General features: G+C 35.8%; 1 protein-coding gene across 3 annotated transcripts in view; it reads left to right on the top strand.

The window, feature by feature from the left end:
• Window positions 1-24,220, top strand: part of MBNL3 (muscleblind like splicing regulator 3) — a 111,807-nt gene that overhangs the window by 45,923 nt on the left and 41,664 nt on the right. For 2 of the 3 annotated variants that reach the window (XM_003272620.1, XM_003272625.2), the window contains exon 1: window positions 5,173-5,428. In XM_003272620.1, the coding sequence (XP_003272668.1) occupies window positions 5,252-5,428 (177 nt within the window). In that variant the 5' untranslated portion in view covers window positions 5,173-5,251. Of the gene's footprint in view, window positions 1-5,172; window positions 5,429-24,220 lie in introns of those variants that run through there. The other variant, XM_003272623.3, reaches the window with a different exon arrangement.

Genomic DNA, 24,220 nt, shown 5'->3' with positions numbered 1-24,220 from the left:
CTTGTTTTACTTTCAAGATAACTTCTATGAGAAAAAATGTGAATTCTTAAAAATAATAAAATCTGCAGTTCTTTTTTCAAAGGTTGCACTTAATAGAGAATCTGTTATGTATGTAATTTTTTAATATAAGTTTTTACATTTTCCTTATGTTGTGTCTTGTCTGGGACTCTTATAGATGAGCATCAATTCAAAGTCAAAATTAACTATTTTATTTTCATGGAAGAATACTTATGAAAGGTTTCTTCCTGTGGATCAGAGAGAAATCTCCCCCACCCTTACTCCCACCACCAGTTCAGTTTCATCATACCTATTATTGAGCAAAAACATTCCAAAGATGAACATACTATCCAAAGACACAAACAGAAATCATCTGGGAATTTCATATTTTTATAAGATCTTGTTGCTATCAAATGGACAGTAATAGGTCATTCTTTGTGGAGAATGAATGCACTATATATGAAGAATCCTAGATATTGTCATCCCAATTTGAAGGCTAGGATTGTGAGAAAATATTCAACTTCACAGGTCCAATCGATTCAAAACTAACAGAGGCGGCCAAAGCTCAGCTAGCCTAGAGGATGCCCAACTGACAAAACTCTTTTCTAATGTCATACAACAGAAGGGTTAATGTTAAATTACCATTTAATCCTTATAGTTTTCAAAACAAAAAACCTGGGGAATGCTACTCTAACCCCCAGTGACAAAATAGAGGCAGCAATGCTGAGCAAGACATGATCTCTATGCTCAAGGAGTTTAAATCTAATAAGGGAGAAAAGGTTAAGGGGCCCAGTCAGCAAGCACGAGGAAGAATATGATAGATGCCATAAGAGTAACACAGTACTGTGGTATGGTTAAGTGGGCGGGAGGTACTCTGGAGTCAGGCTGCTTGAGTTTGAACCATGGCTTGATCACCTGCTAGCTTCATGAAGTTGTGCAAGTTAAATTACTCAACCTTTCTCCACCCTCATTTCCCCATCTGTAAAATGAGAACAGTAGTCGCCCTCTCCAAGAGAAATCTGGGGAGCAATAAGTCTCAATGTAATTCCAAGGTATTCCTCTTGATGACTTAACTTCTATGCAGTAGTGTTTGAGTGTGCGTTTAAGAGTATTCTTAAATCATAGTGCTTGGTGTATCATTCATGGTGAGTTAGAGGTTTGTGCTGAAGTCAGAATTCCTAGTGTTTACTTCCAGCTCTTCATAAATTCTAATACTCATTTAATTTCCTTGTACATCAAGTTACTTCTCTATTTAAATGAGCATAGCATGTTCCACGAGAGCAAGGACCTTATCAGTCTTGTTCAGTAACTAGAACAATGCCTGGCACATAGTAGATGCTAGATAAATGTTGGTTGAGCACAACTTACGGAGATTATGAAAATGTTGATACATCAGGCATGAATGTAATTCTGAGAACGAACCATAAGTACTCTACAAAAATGACAGGTTTCTGTTGTTTAAGATTCCCAAGAGAGATAAGCAATGCTATCTATGACATTTCTCAGCTAGAATCTGTGCATGAGATTTGGAGTCAGAAGTTCTTGCCTGGAGTCATGGCTCTACCACCAGGCTTTGTAACTTCGAATAAGTAATTTAACAAGCTTCATTTCAGTCATCAGTGTTTTGGGTTATCACTCATGCTTTAGAATATTTTTGAGAGATCAAAACATCAGTGAAATACAAGCACTTGTAAACCTGCAAGTACAATAAAGTACAAGTGCACTAAGAAATGGTAACTTTTCATGTTCTGCTTTAGAGGACTATAAATCTTAAGAAGCAGAACTGTATTCCTATTACTTAAGTCTAAGGAAGTGAAGATAAAGCTATATTATCCCCAAAACAAAATTGATCTTAAGAATACAGAGAAAACTGACACTTCTTCCTGCCTTTTATACATAGACAAACAGAGCTGCATGAGAGAACTTCTCCCCATCTTTGCGCCAGCTCCCTTGAGTGTTGCACTTAGTTTCTTCTGAGTCAGCCCCTAAAATAGTTTCAGTCTGAAGGAAGACGTGGTGGCTAGAACTGCTTTCAAGAACTGGCCAGGGCTTCATCATAGGTTACAGGCCAAAATTTTTAAAAAGAAAAAGAAAAAAGAAAATTCCTTCTTCCCCTATCTCTGAATAAAATGCATGGCCAGAAGCCAATTCTTTTTTGCATTTTTCATTTGTAAAAGTTCAGAATTCACATGTATCATTTATTATGTTTCTATACTTGATGGACCTCTGTAGAAAAAGTCTCCAGACCCTCACTGTTTATGTTTTGAGCAGATCTTACATAGATAGATAGATCTTTTTTGTCATTTTCCTTCCAAATGTGTTCAGGCAGACTATATAATTGGGTTGTGGGATTAGGTTGAAATATCATACTCTTTCAGAGTACTTTTCATAATACATTAAGTCAGTTACAGTGTGGAAATGAACTTACTCTTGAAATTCAACTTAGTAACACTCCTGAGAAAAATCTCTGGCTAAGGAGAAACTCAGAAAGCTTGGGATAGCTAATCCCATCATTAGTCAGGCTGTTTTTTATTGTCTTGTCTCTTTAGACTTTTAAAAATATATGTAACAGCTTTATTGGGATGTAATTCACATACTATCCAATTCATCTATTTAAAGTGTACAATTCAGTGAATGGGTTATGGTATTTCAAAAATCATGCAATCATCACCACTATCTAATTCCAGAACATTTTCATGACCCCGCAAAGGAGACTCTATACCCATTAAGCAGTCATTCACCCTTATCCCCTCTTCCCAACCCCTGGCAACCACTAATCTACCTTCTGTCTCTGTAGATTTGGCTACTCTGAACGTTTCATATAAATGGAATCATACAATATGTGGCCTTTTGTGACAGGGTTCTTTTGCTTAATATAATGTTTTCAAGTTTCAACCTTCTGGTAGCATGCATCAGTCCTTCATTCCTATTTGTGGCCAAATAACATTCCATTGTGTGGATATACCAAATTTTGTTTATCCATTCATCTGGTAATGGACACTTAGGTTATTTCTACTTTTGGCTATTATGAATAGTGTTGCTATGAACATTCATGTACAAGGATTTGTAGGAGGATTTCTTTATCACTTGTTTTCAGATACTTTGGGTATATACTGAGTTGTGGAAGTGAGGAACTGTCAGACAGTTTGCCACAGCAACTGCACTATTTCATATGCCCAGCCACAGTGTATGAGGGTTCAAATTTCTCCAATTCTTCTGTCTTTTAAAATTATAGTTAGATTAATGAGAGTGGTCATCACATTGTGATTTTGTTTTGCATTTCTATCATCAGGTTATTTTTTAAATATTTTTTCCTAGAAGTCATTTGCTTGCAACTCCAACCCTGTAGAACATGGTCCTGCATGTAACTTGATGCAGAAGGGCCCCCATAGAAGTAAGAGCAGTCATAAAACTTCTGCAAGAAAGCTCTGCATCTTGTTCCATAGGCCCTTCACTCAGTGGATAACTAATTGGTATTCAACATTCATGACTGGCTATTAGGTTTTTTGGAAGAGAGCTGGAAAATTCACTGTGGTAGATATTGTGACAGAGAAGTAACAGTGGATATGACAATTAACAGTCTGCCACTTAAAGAGGAGAACTATTATACTTCCTGATACATTAATGGTCCCAAGTCTTTAATTAGAGGCCAAATTATGTTTGATATTTTTTAAGAAGGCAAAGTTACATAGAATACATTTTAGAATGATTTCCATGAAGAATGACTCAGAGAAAAAGATGTTTTGCTCTTGAGTAGATAAGCTTGCCTGAATTTTCTAGGTACTGAATTTCTCAATGATATTTGAAAAGTCAGGTGATATTTAATTTCATCTTGAATATGGAAAAGACAAAGAGAAGATTTAGATTTTGTAAAGTTGTTGAAAATATTGTTGAAAAAAATGAAATATTTTTAAGAACTTTAATCTCACTTTTTGATGAAGTTAACAGTTATTTGATTTTTCTAATACTCAGAGCTCACTTTTGCATTAGTGCTATTTCAGTATGTGTTTATGGCATATGCCAGTAAATTAACCTTTCCTGTATCTTCTCAGCTGTTGCTAGAAATTGTAGCTAGTTCACACTGAGTTAAACTGCATACTTTAAAGCTGCATAATATTTAATCTATTTCATTAAACAGCACATTCTGTCTCACTTGTTTGTATATGCTGAAACCTTCTTCTGAGTTGCTCCAATTTCCCTTCATAGAGACTAAGGAGCCTACACAGAAAAACAAAAAAAATATCTTTTCAAATGACTTTTTTCTTTATCTGAAGCACATTTTACATTTCCATCCTCTACCCCACCTCATGTGAGGTTGTTGCCCAGTCTTGTACTACAACAGTAAATCTAAGCAGTTGCTTGCTTTTACTATACAGTTTTATACTGGGAAATGCCCTTTTTATTGACAATGGCTGACTGTACTATGTCGCACTGTCAGTATCTAGATGCTTCCTGTTTTAAATAGGATATAGTTACTTCTTTTCCAAATCTAGAGTTTGAAACGGAAGCATTGTATTATTTTAGCTAATTTTATTTATTTTTTTCTTGCAGGTTCTGAAAAGTGCCTTTTCTGAAAACTCTGCTGCTTGGATTCTACTCTAGAGCTGTCTCTTTATAAACCCCTCTCCCTACCATACCGTTCCCTGCCCTCTCCACCTCCCCGCCGAACCTGGTGTGCTTGTAGTTTACTGTCAGCAGCTGGTCCATTTCTTTTTTCTGTGATTCTCAATTTTCTTAGTCATTTTCCCTCCACTTGATTTTGCAAGAAAACTTTTTTTGGGTTCTAACATCCTTCCCAATCTTATTATTTAAAGCTAATAAATAGGGAGAAAAACTTTTCTCCCCCTGATCTGAGACCATTCCACAAATCGAAGGGCAGCCAGCAGCATATGTTTTTTGCAAGAATAATTGAAAACATCAACTGCAGAGCACAGAATTCTTTTGAAAGTCTGCCGGTTATTTAACATAAATTCGGCAAAGGAACAAAATAAAGCATTCATTGTCTTAACAGTTGGCTTCTTAGGAGTTGGTCTCTAATTTGATTTTTAGTTATTCTGATAGTTTTTATGATTGGCTTTTTGTTTGACTAGACCAGATTTGACTTTAATGAAAACCTAAGTGTTAACAAATAAACATTTCACCAAAGCAACCTGTTATCTCTTCACACTTAGTTTGAATTCATTTTTAATCCTTTAATAGTCCACAGTAATATTGTCCTAAAGAGGGTACATTGGATTTTAATTTTGCTTTCAATATGACGGCTGTCAATGTTGCCCTGATTCGTGATACCAAGTGGCTGACTTTAGAAGTCTGTAGAGAATTTCAGAGAGGAACTTGCTCTCGAGCTGATGCAGATTGCAAGTTTGCCCATCCACCAAGAGTTTGCCATGTGGAAAATGGTCGTGTGGTGGCCTGTTTTGATTCTCTAAAGGTGAGTCCCATCTGAATGCACATAATTTAAATTTGTTGATTTCTGTGTTTTTTGAAATATGATGTGCTTTGAAATGAGTAAAATTAATAATAGCATGAAAGTGATAAATTTTGTTTTTTTTAACAAAAAAACAGAATGTCAAGATAGAAGGTCTTAAAGTCAGAATGTCTTAACGACAAAATGTCTCAAGTCTTTGTGTTTGTAGAGCTAAGCCAAGTCTAAAGCTCATTCCACCAAAGACCACTTACCACTTATCAAAACAGATATACTTAAAGAATAAAAATTGAAGAATTTTTGTAGGAGTGAGGGATTGTAACCTTGCTATCGTTTACTTTTTTGTATATGATTTAGATGTTACAGTGATCATAATCCTCATGTAACCTAGAGAAGCCCTTCACTGAATTATAGCTTATTATCCATAGTACCAAAATGCACTTAGGAGGGACTAGTCAGCTTTCAGAGGATAAATAAAGTCAGACTGAGGGAGTATAAGGTTTCCAGAAGGAAAATTATGGCATTTTGAAGCGTCTCAAAGTATATTTTGAACCTTTAACTTAAACATATTGCTACAAAACTAGGTTCACTTAATTTTCCTCCTGGATAGGTGATTGACCAATTTCAGATTTGTGAGTATATTTTGTAAGGAAAGTCCTATTACTAAGGTCATTAAGCCTGAGTATTACATACTAGATTATAAACAAAATATGAGGCCAGATGAGGTATTATATAGGACAGGATGTATATGATTGCAGAAAAAGAAAATGCACTGATTTTCATGTTTTATTCATAGTTATCCTTAAATTAAGGATAAAAAGTACAAATTAAAACATAGAAGCAATAAATTGTAATGGATTTCTGGTTTAATTAATAAGATTTGCTACAATGCATTTGAGATTTTTTTCAAAATATGTCAAAATGAACTAAGCGTAACAAGAACCTTTTCAGTTTCTTGATATTGTTTTACCCTCATGGTGACCAATTTTACCTCATTAACATTTTTATTTATGGCTGCATTGGCTAACAGAGATGTATCCCTTCGTGTGATGGTTTCCTCAGGAAACACTTTCTTAAGCAATATACAGGTTAAGTATCTCTTATCTGAAATGCTTGAGACTGAAAGTGTTTTCAATTTTTTGGATTTTAGAATATTTGCATATCCATAAAGAGATATCTTGGGGATGGGACTCCAGTCTAAACATGAAATTCATTTACATTTTATATACACTTTTTACACATAGCCTGAAGGTAATTTTATACAATATTTTAAATAATTTTGTGCGTGAAACAAAGTTGTGTACATTCAGCTATCAGAAAACAAAAGCGTCATTATCTCAGCCACCCATGTGACATCATGTTGGCACTTAAAAAGTTGAGGCTTTTGGAGCATTTTATACTTCAGGTTTTTGGATTAGAGATGCTTAACCTGTACTACTTAAGGAGTTTTACTTATTTTGTGATTATTAGTTTTTTTTTTTTTTTTTTTTTTTTTTTTTTTTTTTTTTGCGGACCATTCCATTTTAAGAATAGAAACTTGTTATTGTAAAGATAAAGGTAATTCCTACCATTGAAAATCTCTGAATTGCTTTTATTTGTGGTAGACATTATGACTAAAGAACTTATTTTGTTTTCTTCATTTTGGTTTCATTTAAGTTTCATCTACAATTATTTTGTGTATTATTTAAATCTGCTGCTACAGGATTGGGCAGTGCCTTGAAGTGGAAAAGCGTACTGAGTTAGTTGGGGGAAAAATGAGGTATCTTTCATCCGGTCCATACAGAGGGTCAGGAACTGCAGTAGGAACTTTGCATGTGTTGTTTCAGGAGATCTGGGGTACGGTCCCAGCCTCACTACTGTATCTGACCTCAGGCAACTTAACCTCACAATCCTTGAGTAACTTCATCTGTAACAGATAGGTAGTATCTTCTGTACCTAACTTCTGTGATTATTGTGGAGATTGCAGTAAGCTAGTACAAATGGAAAACTATATATCACTATAAAAGTGAATTAAATAAAAGGTTTTCTTCCTATCAACTAAATGCTTGTTGTAGGCATTCTTTAATAAAGTTCTGTTTAGTTGGGACTTATTATTTAAAATTATAAACTCATGTTCCAAATGTACGTGACCAAATCGAGTTGCTGTGTGTTATTAGTTGTTCAAGCTAAGTATAACTGTTTTTATGGTTACTCTGATATAGAGTTCCTTGCAGGCTTTGTAAATTCTATCTTTCCAAACATCATAGAATGTGAAAGGAGATATGTGATCTTCCTAATGATTAATAAGCTCAGGTCAGTAATTCCATTTAAAGGCAAAAGAGTGCCATAAACTAAACATTTTGAAGAAAAGTACTAGGGAAGGTGACTGTTTACAAAATGCGTGCTGCACTACAACTTTAGAGCTTGGAAAGTGTTTAATTCAGAGACAAAATAATAGCCAATGAATATTAATAAGCCACTTAATTATTTAAATAAGTTGTCTACTCACTGTATCTAGTGTTTTTAAAGTAATGTTTGCATCATGTTAATATCCTGATGACCAGTCACACAGGGTAAATATGATTTACATAATCCTTACATTCTCATATTTTAGTGAAAACCTTAATATTTCAAATATATAAAGCCTTTCAAACAATTATTTAATTTTCCATTTAGATAGCACATTAATCAAAGTTCCATGTCTGCACAAGAGCTTTGTAGTTCTTATCCATGACATGCATGAAAGTTAAATTAAGTTGAGGGTAATTGACCTATGTGCATTGTGCTAGTATCATATCTATAATATACAAATAACATACTTCAGTGGTTACTGCAGCATTTCCTACTTCTCCTGAGTTTTTATAATTGAAACACTGTTGAACTTCATCTGTGTACTATTTCTTCTCTCATGAGTGATTAAATAACTGAAGCAATCATTTGATGAGTTTTGGGCCGCTGCTTTTGTTTTTGTTTTGTTTTGTTGTTGTTGTTGTGTAAGAATTCTATTAGTACTAGCTACTCTACCAGATGATGGTTATTGCCTTAATAACAGGTACAATGGATACAATGTTCTAACTCACCTCATAATGAGGGAATGTTATGAAAATAAGAAGGGCAAATTGGATGGCTGATTGTGTATTGTGCTGAAGTGCTGTGCCTATCAATCCATGAATGTTGAGTGCTCAGTGATGAAGGCAGCACTATCTTCTAATGGAAGTCTAGTGTAGTCCATGGATTAATTTCCAGCTACATAGAATGGTCTCATATCATGTTGGTATGCAGCTGTTTTTGACTCTGTTGCCTTGTGGACTTGGCATAATCTGTCTCCAAAGTTCTCTTCAAAGTATTGTTTAATCCATTCTATGCCAATTTCTTGATATTACAGTTTGTCATTGATCTAGGTTGGTATTTTTAGTGAATGTCCCTTGGATTTAACAAAGGGTCATCATTTTTAAAACGAAATCAATCTTTGTGACTGTTTTCATAGCCAAGTTATTCTGCTTCAGCAATATCATGATGTCTTGAACCTTTCCCTTTATACTTGAAGCAATATGTTATCAGTCACTTTTTATCCAGGAAGGATATAAATGTTGCCATTATTTCATTATGACAGATCAACACCTATCACATCTGCCCACCCCTCTTACTACTTTGGATAGTTTTGTGCCAAGAATTTCCTGGTAAAGGCCATAGCAGCAGACATAGTTAGAGGATACTCAAGCTAACCTATATATATTCCTTAAAAAATGGGAACGGGGTGAGGAATGCACATAAAACAGTTACATGCCATGTCTTCAAAATCACATATGATCACAAGAAAAATAATATTTTGACAAATGAAACCTGTTGTTTAAGCATATGGATATGAATCTATCCTTGTAGGTCAAACTGGCCCAAGTTACCAGTATATTCTGCAATAGCACCACTAGTCACAGCAGTTTTCATTAGTTTAAAATTTGACTATTTTTGACTGAATACTCACTCATCCCTATTTGCCAAGGGAAAGTTTACCAGAAACTAGACGCCTAGCAACGCAATCCCAAGGGTCACTGGATTATGCAAGACTTAGCAGTATTTATCAGCTCCATCAGAGAGGTCTGTCTACACTATAAAGACACATAAGCAGCAGCTGTCATCCTGAGAGTCAAGGAAAATAACATTTTATTTAAGGATCTCTATTTTCTATTATGCTAACCTTTAAAGGGAAGTATCTTTGACTGGTAAAAGTCAATGCTATTTTGGACATTTCAAAAACCTCTTTTGAAAGGAAAATAGAATTACAATTATAGGTTGGTGCGGAAGTAATTATGTTTTTTGCCATGAAAGCAATGGCAAAAACTGCAATTACTTCTGCACCGGCTTAATGGTACCCAAACAAACACATATTGATAGTTCAGCCTCGCCTTTTAAACGTTATATTTTGAAATATTAATAATTTTAGGCTTACAGAAAAGTTACAAAATTGATACAGGAAACTCCTGTATACTTTTTATCCAGATTCCCCTAATGTCAACAACTTACATGCCATGCATTGCACAGTTATCAAAACCAGGAAATTATCACTGGTACAAGATTCTTAAGTAAACTAGAGACCTTATTTGAATGTCACCAATTTTCTTCGTAATGCTATTTTTCTGTTCCAGGATCCAATCTAGGATCCCACATGGCATTTATTCCTTATATCTCCTTAGTCTGCTCCAACCTGTGACACTTTCCCAGTCTTTCCTTGTCTTTCATGACCATGACACTTAGGATGAATACTGGTCAGTTATTCTGTAAAATACATCTCACCTTGTGCTTGCTGAATGTTTTCTCATGATTAGACTGAGATCATGTGGTTTTGGCAAATAAAGAAGAAACCCACACACAGAAATGATGTGCATGACATCTGAGGGTATGTGATATTGATATATCTTATTCATTATGTTAACTTTAATCAGTTGATTAAGGTGGCATCTACTGGGTTTCTCCACTGTAACATGACCAGTTTTTCTTTTGTAAAAACTGATAACTATGTCCCCCATTTATTCATCATCCCCTACAGTATGCCATTGATCATAATGGGCATCCCAATGTCCTAGATGTTAAAAAGTGAACAAGTGTTCATCTTAGAAGTGATTGGTAATGTACTTCTATAATTATGTTCAATTAAGAAAGAGAGCAAGGGAAAATGGACCAAGAGCATGACAGAGAAAATAGCAGCAACAAGCCACTGGAAAGACAGAACACTGGAGAGTGAGAAGTCCTAGAAGTGGTGTGATATATATGTGCCTATTATATACTACTGCAGAGTGTGACAGCTGTCCCCTTCTGGTTCACGGCCTTGGGACTTAGCTGTGAACCAGAAACAGTCCCTGCCTCCATGGTGCAGACATTCTCATTGGGAGTTGGAGGAGAAGCAGGTAAAAAATAATTAAATATTCAGGATAACAATATATTGTCAGGTGTGAGGAAAGGGTGCAGAGAATGGCAGGGCCTACTGTTTTAGATACAGTGGCCAGGAGGCCTCCAATGAGGTGACCTTTTAGGAGAGGCATGCAAGAGATGAGGGGACAGCAAAGAGGATTTCTAAGAACATTCCAGGCAAAGAGAATGGCAACAGCTAACGCCCTGAAGCTGGCGGCGGCCTGGTGTGTATGAGGAAACTCAAGGTCGCCAGCGTGGCTTGAGCAGAGCCATGAAGGGGGAGGGGAGTGGGAGATGAGGGCAGGGAGGTCCTGGGGGTGGGGAGATCAGGTGGGGCTCTGTGTATCATGCTGAGGACTTTGGATTCTGTTCCAAGAGCTGGAAAGGTTGACATAATCGGGGGAAAGCAAGCCCACACAAAGCAGAGGTGTCTAGTCTTTATATTTTTTAAATAGAAAAGAGAATAATTTCCATGAAGACAAATAACTCCTATTTATAGGTGAAGTAGAAGTCAAATGGTGCCCAATCCCTATTTTTCACTCCCTTATTTCTATGACTTGTACCTCAACTCCAGTTCATACCCCAGTGATGGGGGATTAGCAATAAAGAAATCTCATGTGAGGAAAGAGTTAATATAGCAGGTTTGGTGGCTTACTCTTTGCATGTCTCCAAGGGAAACCTTAACTATCCCCTGGGAATGTGGCCACCATTCATTTTGTCACTGATTGGTTATTGTGTTGTATACACCTGGAACAATGGACCATGCCATAACAGCTTGTCAGGGTTGCTTTGCTCAAGATCAAGATTGATGACTGATTCATTGTTAGGGTCCTGGATTACAGTTGCCATGGCCAGTTGGTAGCAGGCTGTGCATATGTGACCAGGACCCATCTGCACCTCAGACCTTGAAACTAGAACTGGGCTTCCCAGGGTGGAGACATTCCATACATGCCTCTGTAGTTTGCTGCTAGAGAGAGAGAGTCCTTGTGCGTGTGGCTTTGAACTAGGAAGAACATTGGAAGCTTGTGCTGGGCTTCTCTTGACTCTACTGATACGTATATTTTTCCTGTTACTTTTCCTCTGTATTCCATGCTGTAATAAATTTTAGTTGCAAATGTAAGTTGCTATTGAGTCTGTGAGTCCTGGCAAATGTCAAAGAAGCTTTTCTGTACGTTGTTATTTTTCATACATTATTTGCTTGATTTGTTTTTACATTTTTCTGTTTTTTATGAGAAGGGCTTGTTCATTTTGTTTCTATTTTTTAAAGTTTAATTTTTGAATGGATATTTTCATAATTCAAAAATTTAGAAAAACAGTCATCAACTGATGACTACATCAACAAAATATGGTATATACATACAATGTAATATTACTCAGCCACAAAAAGGAACAAAGTACTGATCCATGCTACAACATGGATGAACCTTAAAAACATGATGTTAAGTGAAAGAAGCCAGACATAAAAGGTCAAATATTGTGTGATTCCATTTATATGAAACATCAAGAGTTGGCAAATCCATAGAGACAGAAAGCAGATTAGTGGTTGCCAGGGTCTTGTGAAGGGCAGTAGATGGGTGAGTGAGGGGTGAGGGGTATGGGAATTAACTACTAATGGGTACATGGTTTTTTTTTAAGGGTGATGAAAATGTCCTGGAATTAGTGGTGATAGTTATGCAACTTTGTATATAAATGTGTTAAAAACTGCTGATGTGTAGACTTTAAAAGGGTGAGTTTTATGATTTGTGAATTATACTCAATGAAAAAGTTTAAGAAAATTCAACGATATTAGAGTATGCAGCGAAGTTTTCCCCTCATCTCTTTTCCCCAGTTAATCAGTTGACCTCCAAACTGATATTTTGGTTTTCCCTCTCCCATAGATATTATATGTATACATATGAGCAAATATATCCATACTTATTTTCCATTTTCACACAGATAGTAGCATACTGTTTTCCTCCTTGCTTTTTTTGAGTTTAAAATATTAACAGTAAAAAGATGGGAAAAGCTATGTCATGCTGACACTAATAAAAAGAAGCCTGGAGGTGCTATATTTATAATAAAGATAAAAAGAATTGCACACAAATACAGGATTCTAGTTAGTAAATCTGTTCCTCACAGGCATATGTAAGTATGTGGATACTGAGGTTGAACAAATAAATGTATACAGAGTAGATAATGAGAGCCTATTTTCTCACTGTCAGAGGAAAAAAGTTAAAAATAAAAAGGGAAGGTTAGGATGAATACTGTGGTGTGGATTAGAAAGGATACATGAGTATGTATACAGATAGATACAGGAATAGATATTGATCTGTGTGTATGCATGGGTTATTATGTATGCTTTCATTTCCTAGCTCTGTCTTGGGAGGCGCTAGAAGCAATTAACGCCCCAACAGCAACGAGCATACTTAGTACCCACATCTTTGTGTCTAATATCATTCTCCAATAAAGGAACTAGGGATCTTTGGAATAATGGCTGATTCTGGACAGAAGAAGGGAAAATACAAGATAAGGCTGTAATGTCTTTTGGTGTAAGAATGTAAGAAAGTGCTAGAAAAACGGTGGGGGCATGACAAGACATCATAGTAGCCAGTCTGAAGGAGCTCCCAATGGCTCCCAAGTTGGAATAACTTGAGCAAGAAACTAAATGATGATAGTATTGAATTATAGTCCATAGAATAAAATAGATGCCCATGAGTCCATAGTTTACAAAAAAAATTGAATAAATGGATAAGTTGGGGAGAAGGGACAACTCCTCCTTACAGAAGAATTCCAATTAATAAATGGAGAACAAATGAAGGAAACACAAAATCACTAGTAGGCAAATGCCATGGTAATAATGGTTGCAGGCAAGATCCACTGATATATGCTGAAATCGGTGGGTAAAAGTTGGAGGAGAAACAGGATATTTGCATTGTCCCAAAGTATTTCTCCCAGGATATTTATCAATTAAAAGTGAAAAATAGACCAAGCATGGTGGCTGGCTCATGCCTTTAATCCCAGCACTTTAGGAGGCCGAGGTGGGAGGATGTCTTGAGACCAGGAGTTTGAGACCAGCCTGGGCAATATAGCGAGACCCTGTCTATACAAAACATTTTTAAAAAAAATTAACTGGGCATAATGGTGCATGCCTGTAGTCCCAGCTACTCAGGAGGCAGAGGCGCTTGAGCCTGGGAGATTGAGGCTGCAGTGAGCAGTGATTGTGCCACTGCACTCCGGTTGGGCAGCACAGCAAGACCCTGTTTCTAAAATAAATAAATAAAGGGAAAATAGTCACTTTACAGTGGAGAAACCCAGCAGATGCCACTTTAACCAAGTGTTTAAGGTTAACATAATGAGTGATAAGATATATCAATATCACATACCCTCAGATAGGATACAAACCATTTCTGTGATGTTCCTGCCAAAAAGACATGGTCTCGGTCTAATCATGAGAAAACATTCAACAAACACAAAGTGAGAGGCATTTTACAGAATAAATGACCAGTACTCATCCAAAGTGTCACGGTCATGAAAGACAAGGAAAGACTGAGAAAGTGTCACAGATTGGAGGAGACTAAGGAGAAGTGAGGAATAAATGCCATGTGGGAACCTGGATTGGATCCTAGAACAGAAGAACATTAGGAAGAAAATTGGTGACATTCAAATAAGATCTCTTGTTAAGAGTCTTGTACCAGTGTTAATTTCCTGGTTTTGGTAATTGTGTTATGGTTATGTAAGTTTTTAACAGTAGGGGAATCTGGGTGAAGGGTATACAGGGACTACAGGTATTATTTTTGCGATTTTTTTGTAAGTTCAAAATTATTTCAAAATGAAGTATTTTAAAAGTTAGCTTTTTTAGTCTGTCCTTTGAGGCTCAGAAATATTGTGGGGGTATTGTTTCTTTTCATTTTTATTCTTAAAAAAAAACTTTGAGTATGGGGATGAGAAAACTCTAAAATCTATGTCATGACTGATCATGAGATTGCCCCTGCCAAAAGCTCGATGACTCAGATAACTTAATAGTTAAGAAAGCGCTCATACATATAAAAGCACTTCACAAACCTAGCAAACGAAGAATTTTGGCTGTAGAAGGAAGAACGTTCAGTTCAAAATTGTTGCCATTTACAGTTGGGTAAACTGGCGATCCATTGAGGGAGAGCGACTTGACCTAGTTCACATATGCAGTTATCAAAAGAGCTTGATGACTCCGGCGTTCTTCCAATCATTATTCAGTCTTCTTTCCTATGGAGGAGAAGAAAATGGAGAGAACATCAATTAGGCTATTGCTTTAGTAAACCAAAAGCATCCAGCTCTTATCACAGTCATGCTGCTCCACATGACATTGGGACTGTCTGTGAAGTTTTCTGGTTCTTCTTTACTTTTTGCACTTAAAAGTGAGGCGTGGAGAAGCCAACTTTTCCTTTGCTAATCCCTCCCTCTTTTACTGTTTCTGATTCATGATAATTTAGATTAAGACTTTATTAACCTTCATATTTAGTTCATGGACAATTATTTGGATAACTTGTTTTGAAAATAAGGCAGAAGAGAAGGATTTTTAGACAAAGTTACCTAACTTTGTGATACTAAACTTCGCTTAATTGCTGAGTGTCAGAACACTGAGCTGTCTCTGCTCCCTTGTCCATCCTTCTCCCCAAACACCGCATTGTTGAGTTTGCTGACCAGAACTGGGGATTATAACTGTGGCTGTGTATCACATCTTCACTGCATAAAACTCATTGATGTCTGATTCTGTTATATACTCATTAGTACGATGCCCTGGCCAGCTAGGAAGAAACCTGTCATAGATCAGCTGAAATATTGCAGTAGCAATTCAGCCTTATTATGGGTCAAGTATTTTATACAATAATTTGGAATCTAATCCAACTTATTTAAAGTGTTGTTTTATGGGATCATAGCTAAAAATCATCTCTTCCTGGCCAAGTTGTAATTGGGCATCTGGTGAGAAAAGACTTGGGCTAGGGCCAGGCATGTATTCCCCAACTACTATTTGATGATACCATTAATACTGACCCTTTGCTACAGGAACTCCATTAAGTAGGAGAGATTTGGAAATTTGAAATTTGAAAACTATTATATTTCAACTCTTTTGTCTAGAAGAAACTCTTAGATGTTAGGGTAATATACATCTGATCCTACTTGGTTAGTAAATAATCTCTTCATGTAGCGTAGCTGAAATTAAGTCTTTTTCTCTATATCAGATTTTTTCGAAATGTGGATACAAGGTACTTCTGTGCATCCAGAAATAGCAATTAGTTCTTCTAGGAACATGACATTATTCATAGAACATTGTTTACTTACTGTTCTTTTTGCCCTTGCAGATGACCTTTCTGCATGTACCATCCTTGAGGTGACCCTTGTTTTCCTCTATCTCAGTGTGTCACTTGGTCCCTGACTTATGGGGTTATATATTCCAGAGGAATCTTAGCTGTCTGCTATTTTCTGTAAATACTCTTTTTTTTCTTCAGTGTTTATTCTGCTACATACTCGGTCTTCAGTTTCTTAAATTTATGTGTTTTTAAAAAAATTTTTGATGTCTAATCCAGATTTGCAGTCTTGCTTGGGTTTTCAATGTTTGTATTTCTGTGCCTTCAATTCTCACCCCAGGGTCAAGTTTTACTGCTAGATGTCATTACAAGTTTATCTCACATTTTTTGCCATCTTTCTTGATACTGTTTTCTTTAAAGTCAGTAAACAATTCCATTTGTTTTTCATCCTTTTATTTTCTAAATGATCTCCAGTATTTGGATTGAACCATGTTGTATCTAGAGATAGAGTAAATCATTTTTTGGTATCTTGTTTATGATGAGTTTATGTAAAATTGCTTAATGTCATGTCTAATCTGTTATTTAGTTAAGTAGATATGGCTATAGAATCTATCTGTTAGAAACAGTTTTGTAGCTATAACTTGGTCATGGGCATTTAAATGTATGCCTTAAATTGGATTTTTGTCTATCATAAATAAGCTTTTTTTCTGTTGAAGCTCAAATTTTTTTTAACCCACTGGAAATTGGTAGAAAATAAATTAGGCTTTGCTTCTACCTATATTCTTATGACTAGATAGTGGACAAGAAGGCAGTTTCCACATTGAAAACTGTACAAAAATTTGAAAATGTAAAGTCCACAGTAATATACATGTATTACGTATGACAAATTCCCTTTAATTCCATTAAATATGACAAAAAACAAGACATATCCTATGTATCAGCCATGATTTGTTAGCTAACGGAATGGTAGTAATGTTCTAATTTCTGTCTTAGCATGCAAAAATGCAAACAGAAAACCTTTTTGTGTGACTTTAAACTCTTTAACCATCTTTTATATGCATTTAAATACAGTGACTAGATGACATTGTAGTATCAATAATCTCTTAGCTCCAAATACTTTTTAGAGATCTCATTTTTAAAAACCACATTGTTTTAAGACCACAGTCACATTGTCTTAACATCTTTATTCATCTTCCTATTTGTGAAAGATAGTAAAACCGAAGTAACAATTTGAGGATTTTTAATAGCTCCATGTACTCTGTGTTCTTGTTTTAAATATTTCACAAATACCTATCCTAGGAGTTGTTCCACTTAACAAACAATTTTTTCCAGCTTTTATAAAAATGTAATCTCTAGAGTTTCTGCAATTTCCTGGTTATTTTACTTTTTTTACTAACCAAAAAAAAAGTGTTCTATATAGAAACAAATTCAGTCTTAACTTCAGTATTACTAACAAATTTTCAAACCATAGCCATCTTTAATCTCCCAGTACCCCACTATAGGAAGAATTTGACTTTGGAATATTGTCTCATTTTTCAAAGGAGCCTGAGAAGTAGTTTTGGAAAATGGCTTTTTCTTGGATGAACTCTAGATGTAACCACTGAAAATATCTGAAATGAAACATTCTATCAGCAAGTGGCATAAACATCGAAAATGCTGCCTTGTCACACATAACAGTTCTAACAAGGGCTCCTTATGTCATGGGAATCCTACTACCTCTGTTTCTCTTCATTTGAGAGCAAGCAGCAGCACTGAGTTTGTAAGACTATTTGGTTGTGGTTTCCTAGAAGGATTTGTATAAATGTCAGGGGTTATTTAATGCTGAAAGTCCTGTTAAATCCATTAAGAATTGTATGTACATTCAATTCCCCAAAGAAATGATTCATTCAACAAACATTTATTGCAACCTCTTACTTGTTAGGCACTGGGCTCAGTAATGTGGAGAATACAAAGTTAGGAAAGATGTGGTTCTTGCCTGACCTTTTAGTAAGAGGTTACTTGTGTTATATGCCATAAGCCAGATACAAACTAACAGCTAAAACAGTCCAAGGGCACAGGTAGGGACTGGGATTATATCCAGCAGTGGTGGTTGATGATGCAGTCATAGGAGAGACACTGTTTGAGGTGTTCTTTGAAGAAGGAATAGGAAGGTATTCCAGGCAGAGGGGATAACCTGAGCAAAGACAGAGGAGGAAAACTGTGATAGGTTTGGGGAGTTGAATGTTAAGTCAGAATGGCTGAAGCATGAGAAATGACACCATCAGCTTGTGCAAAAAAAAAAAAAAAAGATAGAAAAAAAGAGACTGGCAAGAGGAAGTACCTCTTAGAAAGTTGTTGAAGTATTGAAGTTATGAAATATTAAGGTTTTGATTTAGGTGGTGGTGGTGGGAAGGGAAAACTAGCGATGGAATTGAGATGCAGATGAAGCCAACATGGTTAAGTAGAAAGCAGTGGATATTTCCCTCCAGCCTGCTGACCTTGTGCTCATCTTAACATCAGATTTCTTTGAAGTTGCAGTGAAAGTCTGCCATACTTTTTGTTTTGTTTTGCATTAGATGCTATCTTGTCCACCATCATATCTTTTGTGCCTAGTACACGTTAGGACTTGGAAAAATATTTGTTGAATGAAACATGAGATTGTTGAAACACTTTGAAAGAGGGAGAATAAATATGGGCTCAACTGAGAGGTACACAGAGATCTCTTCATCTGCAGCTGTACTTTCACTCCCAGTTCAGTTTTTACTCAAATATAGATAAAAATTCTATACACCCATGTGCCAACTTCCCTCACTCAACCACATTTTAACCTAGATTTGATGGCCTGCAAATTGCTGATATTTGCAAATTTAATTCCATCACTTAGCATTATAGAAATGATATTTGGCTAAATGCTGTTGGATACTCTCCAACTGTTACATTTTGAGTGCTTTTACCTTATATACAGATTTTTTTAAAAAAAATTACTTAGTGGCCATTGCTAAGTGTTATTTTCAAAATAATTAGTGTGATTATGTAGTAATAGTCTAGCATTTTTTGTCTTAAAATGTTTGAAGTTGAATTTTACAGCAGATGGGTAGCTTGCAAATCAAGGTATTCTTGGAAGCATAATGAGTGCTAATAAGGTGATTCTGAATCAAGTATGAGCTCATAATCTTCAAAAAGGGATTTTGTGGAAGAAGATGACTGCCTAGTTCTAAAATATATATATTTAAAGTTTAATAAAGAACTCTTGTTCTAAATACACAATGACATTTTGAAAGTCCAAAAAGTTTGAACATAGAAAGACAAAGAAATATTATAATAGAGAGAGCCCATGAATTGACACTTAAAAAAAAACCCACAATAACTGTAATTTAGTCCAAGCAGTATGCTTTTAAAAGAAATAGGAAAAATAATAAGAAAGTAATTTCAATATGGAAGTTTAAGAAAGGATCTGTAGGCTTATGTACTATATCTTGGAGTTTGTACAGTCAGTCCAGTCTCTTAGACTTTTTCCATGTTCATCTCCATTGCTGCATAATGATTGCTGGTTTTCTGAACAGGCGATCCTGAGGTCTTGGTGCAATCCTCAGTAACCAAGATGTGATTCAGGTTTGGACAACTGACTCTGCTTTCAAAAACAGGGAAGGTGTCTGGAACATTTGAGAAAAGTGTTTCAACAACAGCAACAACAAAACCTTAAAATGATTTTTAAATATTTAGCAGCATTCAGCTGGCGTCAACATTTGGCAATGATTTCCATAATTGTGACTAGCATATTTTAATAGGCAAGTGACAGATAAAACAGAACTAAGACTGTCTCCCCCTTTTTCCAAATTCTTGAGGTCTCACTTTAGTGGCATGTGACATTTACTTCATCTTTGAAATGATAAAACATTTAAACATGTTTCACTTATTTCTCCCCAAATTTTCCTATTGTCCCACTAAGGAAATACCTTTAAAAAGTGACATTGCTTCCAAGTCAGAGATTTAAAAAAAAAAAAACGGAAAGAAGGAAGGAGGAAAGGAGGGAGAGAGGGAATGAGTGAAGAAAGAAATTAGGAGACACCCATTGAGAAAGGCTTTTCATTCTGAAATACTTCAGCTCCAATAATAATGTATTTGTAACAAAAACATAAGGAAAGTGTAATGAATAGAGTAACATACTCATGAAAAGAGGGTAATATAATAGAGTGGGATTCCTCCACCCCCAAGAGAGAATTGTTTGTGCCATTTTTGTAGCATATTTTTCATTATAAACTCCTCTGCCTTCAGTGAAGCAAAAATGAATAGCTGTGATTAATTATGGCCCAGAGAAGTCTCATTCTCCCCATGGAACTTGCTCTTCCTCATTTTCAACAGCACCACTAAACATGCACCACTAGTTACCTTTGATCTCCCTACTGTTCACAACCTCCAAGCAGGTGTCAAGTCCTAGGTCCCCCACCAGCACAACTACTCATGCCTCTGTAGTTATGAGAGAGAGATTTGTAAACTCCTTGTGGGCAGTTTCCATGGCATAATCTTCTTCATTTCTTCCACAGTATCTAGCACAGTTTTTACATTTATGCAGGAGAGGTATTAAACAGTATGCCTTCTTTTATCAGGCCACAGGAGCAAATGCAATTCAGTACATTTTCCTATTTAGTGTGGTTGCCAGAAAGCTCACAGCTACGTTTTGGGCCCAGCTGCAGCAATTAACCTTAGTCTAGAATTTTGAAGTTTTTGATACAATTATCTCCATTGTTTCACCTTCCCCATTATATCAGTCTTTACAGTTACTGTAATAATCTTACTTCAAAAATATCTTTCTCGAAGGTCATTTTGAAGCCTTTTGGGAAGAATGTAATTGTCTAAGTAGTAAGAGAGCAAGTCAACAAGAGAAGGGGCTAATTCCATTTCTGTATTTCTTATTTGCAGCTTATAAGGCTATCTGAGTGATTTTCATTTGTACATGTTATTGTATTCCAGGCATTCCAGTATGGTTAACTGGGGGCCTCAGTTTAAAATGGGCTTCCAGTGATACTCAGAAGTAAACCAAATGCAGCTGGGGCTACTCGTAAAACAGAAAGGAATAAATGACAAACACTTGAAACTCCTTAGACATTTACTTTTTTTCATTAGGAAAAAAGGAGAAAGGGTTGTATGAGATGTGTTTTTTCCTTACTTCCTCGCTGCAGGGTGCAATTGATGAACTTGTATTCAGTGCTTGTTTTGAGGTTTAGTAATCTATTGATACTTCAGCTTTTGATCATCTGTGCTGAAATGCTGTGGTCAGCATTAAATTGTTTGCCTAATCGATGTGGAAAGTATTTTCCTCCTTTTAGCTTGTCTTTTTTCTAGGTATCATTTTTTTAGGGGTGAGGAGAAGGGGTAATGTTCTCAAATGATTGGGAATTCTGTAGTGAGTAAAGGTGTGAGTTTATTGGCGAGCTGAGGGGCAGTTTTTAAAGAATCCTTTATTCGTTCAAATTTGGGTACACAGAAAACATTTAGAAAACACTCTGGAAATGTTTATACAGCAAATGTAAGCAACATACAATACAGAGCTCTCATATACATACTTACTGTCATAATTAATAGCCCTACTTTGTAAACAGAAAATGAATGTGTTTCCTAGGAGTAGTAGAATAGATTTTGAGAAGGCCAATCCTTCTTCATGACCTAGACCGGCCTTCTTTTACGTGGCTGCTAACATCATTACTGATGTCAGAGATGTAGAATTAAGGTGTCCAAATTTCTTCAGTATGACCTTTTGGAAACTGAATTATCAGTACCATAATAAAATGCTTAGCAAATAACTAAATCCATTGTCGGATAGGACAATATTCCCTTAGAGCAGGGGTTCTCAAAAGTGTGGCAGACTAGCAACATCAACTTCACCTGGACACATTTAGAAATGTAAATTATCACCTTACCCACACCTACTGAATCAGCAGCTCTGGGGGGAGGCCTGGCACCTTGTGTTTCAAGAAACTCTCCTGGTAATTCTGGCAAACACTAAAGTTTGGGAACCATTAGTTTAGAGAAAACCATAATTGGTTTAGCAGGGTGTCAATTAAGGATGATGTTTCAAAGCTTCATAATTCTCAGGACTCTGTGTTGTTCCTCTAATGCCTCCTCCTTCCTCACCACTTGTTCAAACGGCCCTTTCTTGATATATATTCAGATCTGTTGGAAGAGAAATGATGTCTATTCTGGAAGACTTAATGTTTCTTTGGGAGACCTATTATATTTTCCCTCCAAGGAACATCACAATGCTTTTTAGCTGAGAAAAGGCTCTGAGAGGTATTGCATGAAAGACAGTTTAGTTCTGTTAACTGCGTGTCAGTGCAGTTTAGTTCTGTTTAACCCAAGAATTTCTCTAAATCCTTTGATCACAGAACCCTATCTTTGTGGAGCATAGAGAAACTTATGGAATGTTACATAACAGGTGACTGGGCAAGAATCATGCTGGTGTCTAAATATGTGGAACCCAAAAGAAATGAAGTTATTTTAATTATTTGCCTATTATAACCCTTTGAAAGGATTAGTGACTTTTTTGTACCCCGAAAGGTGTATTGTAGGTGTTGCTAGCTGCCACACGTGGACCTTCAAATTTTCATATGTAGCAACTGTGAGAACAAAAGGGTGTGTATATGTATATACACATACACACACATATATAGTATATTCAGACATTTCACATTTATATGAGTCAATCTTCACTTCCATAAGGTTAGCCTATTAAAATGAAAAATAAGAAAAATGAAAAATTAGCTCAAACATTTATAAACAGTTTTCTAACGAGATTCAATTTTATTATTTTACCAATTTATTTAAATGATATTTAAAATCACTTCGCTACAATTTGTTTTAAATATTTTAAGCACCATTAACATCTTTTATAGTCTCTTATTTGGCTTTGTCTTTCTAACTTACCAGGAAAAAATGACTTGCCTGGTTTCTTGTTATCATTTTAATATATGTTATAAGTAAAATATAACAGTACCCATGGCAAAATTAGAATAAAAATAGTACCAACTAGAGCGTAATGCTCTATGCTTTTTTATATAATACAAATGACTTTGAATGTTTCATTCATTATGATTTTAAAGTGGATGTTCGTTATGCTAAATCTTAAAGAAGCTTGTGATGGTAAAAGAGTGTCTCTTGACTAGATAAACTAGTCTCCTAAGTGGGCACTGGCTTATTACCACTTGAAAAGAAGCAATAATTCTTTTCTCCTTTTAGTTATTTACGAGGATGAGATTAAAGCTTGGATATGGTTCTTTATCCTCTGCCTTTTCGCCTAGAATACTACTAAGTTGTGGGAACAGCGACTGTTTGACAATAATGTCCAGTTCTAATAAGAGAAGTGTCCTCAGTTTCCTAACATTATACGTATATAAATTCCCTCCCTAGGCACATAGTAATTTATATTACTCATATAATTGGTAATTACTCTATGATAATATATTACCTCTTTTAGGGAAGTAGAATGATTTAAAGTAGTTATAATCTGTCAAAGTTATTATACTTAATTCTCGGGAAATATTTTAGTTCTGTTGTAAAGAACTAATAAAGAAAAATATATTTTTTACATTTTGTACTGATTTTACTTCCAAAAAGACTAAATTTTACTTTGTTCCTTTTTTCTTTCAAAGCACCTAGAAAGTATGTAGGGGCAGGAATTATTTCTAGAGAAGTTAACACGATTGGAGAATAATTTACTGATGATCTAAAACTAATTAGAATTAAGGGCACTTGAATCTCAGCTTAGCATTCTTTCTAATAAAATACTGTGTTCCTATTAAAACTTAAATTCATTTCTTTTTGGGAACAAAGACATTAGAGGACAGAGTATGAACAGCCTGTGACCTGCTTCCAAAACAGTTGATTCATATAACAGTGGATTTGTTTGTTGTTGTTATTATTCTCCCTATTATATTTTCTTTAGAAGTATTAGTATACTTTTGGATTCTGCATCCTCCGTTGTCTAGTCACTTTTTTTTTTTTTTCTGAGACGGGGTCTCACTCTGTTGCCCAGGCTGGAGTGCACTGGCAAGATCATGGTGAGAGACAGGACTAGCTGGATTTCCTAGGCCGACTAGTAATCCCTAAGCCTAGCTGGGAAGGTGACCGCATCCACCTTTAAACACGGGGCTTGCAACTTAGCTCACACCCGATC

This window comes from Nomascus leucogenys, chromosome X (assembly GCF_006542625.1).
Source record: "Nomascus leucogenys isolate Asia chromosome X, Asia_NLE_v1, whole genome shotgun sequence".
NCBI classification, from domain to species: domain Eukaryota; kingdom Metazoa; phylum Chordata; class Mammalia; order Primates; family Hylobatidae; genus Nomascus; species Nomascus leucogenys.
This window is presented reverse-complemented; position numbering and strand designations above follow the sequence as displayed.